General features: G+C 51.1%; 1 protein-coding gene across 1 annotated transcript in view; it reads right to left on the bottom strand.

The window, feature by feature from the left end:
• MUC16 (mucin 16, cell surface associated) overlaps window positions 1-8,685 on the bottom strand; it is a 59,268-nt gene that overhangs the window by 20,767 nt on the left and 29,816 nt on the right. Inside the window, 9 exon segments of the mRNA XM_044913098.1 lie at window positions 1,587-1,622; window positions 1,914-2,086; window positions 2,538-2,605; window positions 2,701-2,825; window positions 4,421-4,456; window positions 5,158-5,330; window positions 5,897-5,964; window positions 6,171-6,295; window positions 7,828-7,863. Of these exon segments, the coding sequence (XP_044769033.1) occupies window positions 1,587-1,622; window positions 1,914-2,086; window positions 2,538-2,605; window positions 2,701-2,825; window positions 4,421-4,456; window positions 5,158-5,330; window positions 5,897-5,964; window positions 6,171-6,295; window positions 7,828-7,863 (840 nt within the window).

The raw sequence follows: 8,685 nt of genomic DNA, 5'->3' as shown, positions 1-8,685 counted from the left end.
CCTTCCTTCCTTCCTTCCTTCCTTCCTTCCTTCCTTCCTTCCTTCCTTCCTTCCATCTACCCATCCATCTTGCCTTCCATCCATGTACATTGAATTGATCCTATAATGCTTCTGGAACTACTCTAAGGACTGGATACTGATCAACAAAACACAGTCAATGGAACTGACTAACTTATTTTTCCTCCTATCATTTGGGGAAAGATGGTTGTCATTGGATCTGAAGAGCCTGGAATCCTGCTAATGTTGGAAGGAGTGAGGGAGGATGCTGTGGTGTAAAAGAACAGAGATGGACCCAAGAAGAGAGTTTGAGAGGGTTGCAAAAACACACCTCTAATGCAAGGGCAATTAATTCTTTTTTTTTTTTTTTTAAGATTTTATTTATTTATTTGAGAGAGAGAATGAGACAGAGAGAGAGAGCATGAGAGGGAGGAGGGTCAGAGGGAGAAGCAGACTCCCTGCCGAGCAGGGAGCCCGATGCGGGACTCGATCCCGGGACTCCAGGATCATGACCTGAGCCGAAGGCAGTCGCTTAACCAACTGAGCCACCCAGGCGCCCCAAGGGCAATTAATTCTTGAAAAAGCTACAAGGTCCTCATTCCAGGGTTTGCTGGGGATGAACTTGAACACAACAGGTGTACACCCAAAATCAGCATGTCTTTTTAAAGAAATTAACTGATGGATGAGTGAGACTGTGAGTTTTCAGAGTCACAGGAACTCTTGGTTCTATTATTTATTTGCTGTGTGGCTTGGCAGCCTCTCCGAGCCTGAGTGTACTCATCTGTAAAATGGAAATAAGTCACGTGGTTGTACTGAGAACAAAAGGATAAAGTGCATGTGTTTTTGGATGAATTGTGTCTCCCTCCCTCCCTGCACACACACATCAAAATTCAAGAAGCTCCAATCCCTAGTACCTCAGTAGGTGATTACATTTGGAGACAGGGCCTTCAGAGAGGTAACTGAGTTAAAATGAGGCTTTTGAAGTGGGCCCTAACCCAATCTGGGTGCTGTTGGTATAAGAAAAGGAGATTAGGACACACTTTGTGTGTGCAAAGGATTGACCATGCCAAGAGGCAGCAAGAGGGTGCCACCTGCATGCAAGGAGAGAGGCTTCAGAGCAACCAACCCTGCTGGCACCTTGATCTGGACTTTCAGCCTCCAGCACATTTCTGTCATCTGAGCCACCCAGCCTGTGGCTGCCAGAGCTGACTAAGACAGTATGTAACATAGCACGATGCCCAGGAGGCAGCCAGCTTCAATATGTGTTCGCTGAAAACCCAACAAATGGTGCAACACTGATGTTGAGACACCCTCAGAACAACAAACAGAGGGGTGAGTAAAAGGATAAGAGAAGAGTACCAGCGCAGGGTTTTAGGAGCATCTGAGTGATAACCATGTGAGGGTCAGAATGGTGGGAGGACAGACCTGTATGTGAGATGCTCTTGCCCTGGGATGGGGCTCTCCACCAGAACCCAGGGAGAGAAGGGGTGAGTGAGGGGCCCTTCCACATGTTTTCCTCACCAAGGACAGGAGGTAAAGGAGAACAGAGTGGGGACGGCACCCAGGAAACCAGGGCCAGGAATACTCACTAGTGGTAGTCGGGGCTATGGCTCCATAGTTATAACCTGCGGAGAGAAGGCCAGAGGAGATGAGCAAGAGTCAGGGTGAGCATAAGGGATTAAGGGAAAGGCAGGATTTAGGGGCCTTTGTAGGAAAAGTAGAGGGGAAGAGGGAGTGGAGGGATGCTCAGGGAGGAGGTATCCAGGCAAGGAGATTGTAGGTGGCTGGAGCCCATGGTTACATCATCAGAATGAAGACTGAACTGAGATTAGAGAAGGAGATGTACCACAGCTCCTTTTGGAGAAACACAAAACTCTGGCCAGGAGAGAGACCCTGCCTGGAGCACAGCCCCTCACCATTGACAGAGAGGCTGTCCCTGTCCAGGGTGAAGGACCCCAGCTGGGTGATGCCATAGGTCTCACGGCTCAGCTCCCAGTACAGCTGCTCTTTGTCCAGCCTGGGGCCTGCAGGATCAGAGTGGATGGTGCAGGTGATGTCCACTCCAGTGGCGGCTCCACCCTTCTCAAGCCTGGGGAAGGAAGGACATGGGGATGTGCAATACTGAGGAGGGTCCTTCTGGATTTGGAAAGCAAGAGAGAGTAGAAGGCAGGAGGCTGAGAGGGTACAGAAAGGGCTGGCTCAAGCCCAGAGGGGCTTTCATAAGTGTCTCTTGTCTGAGACAACTCCCTTACAACTAAGAACAGAAAACACTTTAACTGGAATATGAAGACAAGATATAGTTGTTCTTCTAAGAGGAAAACTTTCATCTAAAACAAATGATCATCTGGATTCCGTAAGTATAAACATGACGCCTCATTTCTAAGGATTGAGCATTCCCACCATCTGGGCACGAACACATGAAGGTGTTATGGTGGGTGCCAGAGGCCAGCAGTGCCAAAGGCATGCCCAGGAACTGAGCCCTGCTGGCCAATACGTGCGGGTCCACCGGACCCAAGCATCCCTCCATCTGGGGGTCTCACCTGAGCGAGGCCAGTCTGCAGCCAGCGTAGAGGGGGCCAACACTGGTCTTACTGAACAAAAGCCTGAGCTGGTGGAGAAAGAGAGGGCAGTGAGCAGAAGGGCTGAAGGACTACACAAGCAGGTGTGTGGTGGGGTCGATGGTGGTCATTGAGGGGCTCTCACCCAGTGCTGGAGGATCCTCTCAGTGGAATTGAACTTGGAAGAAGATGGGTGCCCCATGTCTTCAGTGTAGTGCAGGTTGGTGATGGTAAAGTTCAGGGTGAAGGACACCAGAGTGGGGCCAGTGGCTGTAGTGGGGGAGGAAGAGAAAAATGTCCAGTTTGGACCCTAGTAAGGACCAAGGTTGCCTGGAGCTCTAACAGTGGAGCACCCAGCAATGGGCCTAAGTACAGCCACAGACTGCAGAAGCTGAAGGAGAGAATGTTATGGGATTTTTGAGACACTGGGAACTTTTGCTCATTCATTCAGGCAGTGTATATTGGGCATCTAATGTGTGCGAGGCTCTGTGCTGGGCTCTGTGGGTCCAAGGGTGAATAGGGCATAGTCTCCTAATATTGTGGCCAGGAGAGTAGTCAGACTGTTACGCTGCAGAGGAGCCGGGAGGCTGTGCAGTTCCAGGGAGGCACCCAACCAATGACTGAGGACAGCTTCCAGGAGGAAGCATCATTTCAGGTGTGACCAAAAGCATGAACAAGAGTTATAGTTGAACAGGGGCTGAGAAAGTGGAAGAGTGCTCAAGCAGAAGAATCAGTCTGGGTATGAGCCTGATAGGAGGACAGAGCAGTTGCACTCAAGGGACTTGAATGTTTTCATTATCGCCCTGTGGAAGTATAGACATGAGACTGGAGGGGCCCTCTGAGCCCTGAAAGGGGGGCAGTAACTATACGGCTCAGGGGTTTGGACATGACTTGTAAATAAGGTGGAGTCATCCAAAGAGTGCCAACAAGACAGGAATTATGTGAACAGAGGTACACTGGGAGGGCTGTTGGTGGCTGCTGTGCAGAGGACTGTAGGAGACCAGAGTAGAGGCTACTGCACAAGTCCTAGCAAAAAATGCCAGTGGCCTGAACAAAGGCTGAATGACACAGAGACAGAGAAAGGACTTACAAGATATTATGAAGGGAGAAGAAATTATTTGGTGATGGATTATGTGGGAGGTGAGTGAGAGGGAGGGTCAAGTTTGGCACCTGTGTCCTTGCCTTTGGTGATAAGGGAAAGGAGCGAGTTTGGGAGAAGATGGTGACTTCAGGGTCAGAGACCAAGGGGTTGGGTGATGTCAAGGAGGTGGGTGGACCAAGGGCCAAGAGTTGCTGTGTGGAGTGGGCTGGACTCAGGATTAGGATTCTGAACAGCTGGACCCTGAGCAGCTAGATGGTCCCTGAAACCCACAGAAATGCATGATTTTCCTTAGGGAAGCTAAGTAAGCAATAATGAGGGAAGAAGTGATCTTGAATGAATGATTTTGTAGAAATGATTTTGGTACCGGTAGGACCTTCCTACTTGCAGGCTTGAGGGATGGAGCCAGAGAGGACATGGGGAAGGATGCAGAGGTCACAGTAGGAGAGGGAAAAGAACACAAGGGATGAAATCAAAAGTGTGTTACACCTGTAAGGGAATGGTGGCAGTGGAGGCAGCTCTAGTTTTAAACTGTGTGCCTGTCTCTATGCCCCATGTAGCCTGGAGTCAGAGCATTGTCCCCGGTTGTGTTGTGGGGAGGGGTGGCTCCTGTCACCTCCAGCTCAGCCCACACTTCCATGCACATCCTCTGGACTCCTTCCCATCCAGAAGGGGGGAACAGGAGGGAAGGCCTGGCTGGTTGAGGAGCTCCTATCTTTAGGGAAAAGGTGGTGGTCCCAGGCACACAGAGGTCTGAAATACTCACTGTTGGGGGTGGTGGCTGAAGCTGGATAGGTGTAACCTGCAAAGAGAGGGAGCGACAGTGAGGAGGGGAAGGGAGAGGTCCTCAATGAAGAGGCAACTCGGCTGCTGGAGAGATGGCACTGGACCATCACAGCTGGGATTCTTTAAAAGGAAGACGATTAAGCACTGGAAGGGATCAAAGTCTACTTGCCGCCCACCCCCCATCTCCAGACAGACAAAGGACCTGCTCAAAGCACTTGGAAATGTGAACCCCCAATGGAGGTCTGAACTCATACAGAATCCTGATGCAGCAGAGCCCCCTCCATGCGGAGGAGACCCACAGCCCAACACGGCCCTCACCATTGAGGTACCCTCTGTCATCCCAGAAGCTGGGAGCAAACCAGTGCTTGGGGTGGGGACCTCATCATCCTGCAGATGCCAGGGACCAGCGCCTACATCTGGAGCTTTAATGGGTATAGGTCCCCGTTCCCCTGAGGCTGGGGGTGGAGCAGGGGTGCAGAGGGCAGGCAGTGGGCTCCTGGCCGCTTCCATTCTAAGGTTGCAGAGGGAGTCACGGGGTTTCAGAGACTTCTGAAGCCTCTGAATACTCACTGCTGGGGGTGGTGGCCCAGGTCTGGCGGGTGTAACCTGCACAGGTAGAGGGAGAACGGGTGAGGAGGATGAGTAATGAGTGAAAGGGAAGGATGGAGAGGAGGACGTGGGGCCTGTTGAAATGTGGATGCAGATGGCAATCCTCACCATTGATGTAGAGACTGTCTGGATCCAGGGTGTAGGGACCCAACCTGGTGATGCCACTGGTCAGCTGGCTCAACTCCTGGTACAGCTGCTCTCTGTCCAGCCCAGGGCCCACAGGGTCAGGGCGGTGGATACAGATGGCATCCACTCCAGTGGCTGCCCCATCTTTCTCAGGCCTGGGGGTGGGTGGTTAGGGGTAACAAAAGTTGGAGTCCCCAGGCAGGGCTCCAGGGACCCCTAGGGCAGGACAGGAAGGGGCCAGGGCAAGTGAGAAGGATGACACCCACCTCTGGCCAGCCCGGGGCTGTGCACACAGTCAATGGGTAGGAGGATTTGTATTAAATTGCAAGTCTGAAACCTGCAAGCTCCTGGCATGGGGACAGGAGAGCTCCTACTTGAGACAGGTGAAGAGCTAGAATTTTGGATTAAAGCAAGTGGAAAAGGCATGCTTGTCTTAAGGGTTCCATCCCTGAAAACCTAAAGGAAATGCCCTCTTTGGTCAAAGGGAGACAGGAGGGAATTCAGAAGGATAACCAGACTAGGGTCTCCATCCTGCTGAGGGGCTCTGCAGAATCTGGGGACAGTTGGCGGGGTGGGGGGTGGTTACAATCAGAAGAGCCAGTGCCTCCTGAATTCCACTTCTGCTGAGGACATGGACAGAGAAGGCAGGAAGGAAGCAGAGGGAACACCTGGGGTCTGGGAGCCCTTGAGGCAGCCCTGGCCGTGGATTGCAAGGACTCACCTGAGCAAGGTCAGTCTGCAGCCTGAGTACAGGGGGCCCACACTGGTGTTCTTGAACAAGGGTCCTAGCTGTAAAGGAGAGGGAAGTGAGTAGAAAGTCTGAGGGGTGGAGAACAGGGTAGAAATGAGATGGGTGGGGCTGGCACTAGTAGGCGGGACTTCCATGGGGGAAGGCACAGGTGAGGTAGGTGGGCTCTCTGTGGGCATGGCAGAGAACAGGTAGGTGGTGCCTGCATTGGTGGGCGAGGCAGGAGTGCTGAGGGTGGGGCTCTCACCAGGCGCTGTAGGTTTCTCTGGGTGCTGTTGAACCTCCAGGAACCAGGGTGACTCATACCCTCCTGGTGGTGCAGGTTAGTGATGGTGAAGTTGAGAGTAAACAGCACCAGGGCAGGACCAGTGGCTGCAGTGGGGGGCGGGAGGGAGATGCCTGTGAGCCTAAGTGTGGGTCATCCCACATCGGTCTCTTCAAGCACTGGGGAGGGGCTTCCTCCAAGATGGGCAGTTTCAATAGGAAGGAGATCCCAGACAGTAGCATTAAGTGAGGGACTCTGGGGATAAGTGTGGAAAATTACACTATGGAGGTAAATGCATCATCACACAGAAAGCAAACATTTTGACCCTCCAGCTGGCTAAAATTCCAGACAGACATCCACTTTTCCTCAAGGTTTTTTTTTTTTTTAACCCAAATTATTTCTGTGAGATCCAATTATTTATTGATTTTTAAAGATTTATTTGAAGAAACACATTGCATTTGTATGGGTCAGGCCCTGTTTTAAGTGTTTCACTTAAATTTTAACCCATTTAAGCCTTGAGGCAAACCCTTCAGAGGGAGATAGTATTCTTATCCCCATTTTACAGATGTAAAAACTGAGCCCAAGGATGGTTAAATAATTTGCCTGCAGTCACACAATCTATAAATGGCAGAGCATAGTTCAAACCTGGGCATTGTGGTCGCAGAGTCTGTGCTCCTAACCCATCCACCTTAACACCAAGGGCAGGTCCATACAGTGACCTGCTCACTCTGGCCTGAGTGGTCAGTAGTCAGAACACCTTCAGAAGGTCCTAGCTGGTGAGTAACTAGAGACTCAAGTAAGACAGTGTTAGTAATGATGGGTCATCCAGGACCCTTATCAGGGTCAGTAGGTGGTATCAAAATTTATCTTGGGCCACTGAGATGCCAAGAATGGCAAGTTAGCCCTTGGCCCAACCAGAGTCTGCCCAAATCCCTAACCAGGACCTATACGAGGGCACTTTCAGGTACACATGTAGCTCATACTGCTCCCTTCTTTCTTGGAAATGAAAAACAAGTACTCAAAAGAGAGAGCAACCCCCACACACACCTGCAGAACTCACCCCACAACCATGCTGATTGTAATTCAATACTTATTTGTACACTCGAGTCCTTATTATCTTTCTTGCTGAAAGCCCATCAAAGACTAGGGCCCTTGCTATTCTGTTCATTGCTGCATTACCAGGGCCTTTCATCCATTAAGGGCTAACTGAATGCTTCTTGACTGAATGAATGAATGAATGAATGGGCATGGTGCTCCATGTGATACCTCCCACTGGCCAAGTGCACAAGACATTTGCAGGGGAGGAATGGCAGAGAGGAATCTCTTACCTGTGGAGGTAGGGATGGGGGTTGCTGAGGTTGCTGGGGAGATGGTAGAGGCTGGTGCAACAGAGAAGAAAACACAGTGAGGCCAATATGGCAGGAGGGAGGGCCTCCCCAGCCAAACGGGGCCCATCACTGGTCCATGAGACACTCCTCAGGCCTGTGCCAGGCTTGTCTTTTCTGATCCCAGGAGTGAAGGTGGGGAAAGACTGGAGCTTTCCAGGCCCCTTGTGTCCCTGGGGACATGGGGTAGACATAGTGAGGAGGAGAGATGGGCCCCAAGGCAGAGCAACGTTAGGGCCCAAATTACTACTCACTGCTGGGGGTGGAGGTCAGGACCTGATGCGTGTAACCTGCAGAAGGACAGGAAGAGAAAGTATTAAGAGTTGTAAGGATGGGGGGAGGGAGGAAATGGCAAGAATCTGGAGTTTTTTGGGTGTCTATGACTCTATTTATGTAAGCAGACCCAGTAGACAAACTCCAGAAAATGCCACTGAAACCCAGGGAGGAATTTCTCTATTAGGCCATCTGCAGACTCTCCCTCTGCCACCTGCACACCCCCTTCTCCAAGTGTCTGATCCCTCAATGAATCCCCAGAAGAGCTGTGAATGTACATCTCCTCCTGCAGGAAAAACCAAAGGTGCAGGCCAAACTTGCTGCTAACTTTTCCTGGACACTGGTCAGGAGGAGGTGTGAAGAGGCTTGGATCAAGCCTGTTCTCAGTCATGAGCCAGCTGAGCTTGAGCAGAGTCTTCCAACTCACGAATGCCTTCCAGGAAAACCAAAGAGCCTTCCACACATCAAGGAACCTAATTTCCTTGAATTCTGTCCCACAATCCCGTGGCAACTTCAACTGAATTGGTAGCGACTGCCTAGGGTATTTTGTTGGTAAGGATTCTGGAGCTGTTTTGAACTCAGAAAGTGGAGGCTGTTACCATTTAGTGATGTCTGCCATCATCATCACCACCACCATCACCATTACTATCACCATTATCACCATCATCATCGTCGTCACCATCACCACCATCACCATCATCATCACCACCATCATCACCATCACTGTCACCATCACCACCACTGTCACCATCCCCACCACCGTCACCACCACCACCATCATCATCACCACCACCACCACCATCACCACCATCACCATCATCATCACCACCACCACCATC

The sequence above is a fragment of the Neomonachus schauinslandi genome, chromosome 1 (assembly GCF_002201575.2).
Source record: "Neomonachus schauinslandi chromosome 1, ASM220157v2, whole genome shotgun sequence".
Lineage (NCBI taxonomy): Eukaryota > Metazoa > Chordata > Mammalia > Carnivora > Phocidae > Neomonachus > Neomonachus schauinslandi.
Note: the sequence above shows the minus strand (reverse complement) of the source record. Positions and strands in the feature narration are given on the sequence as shown.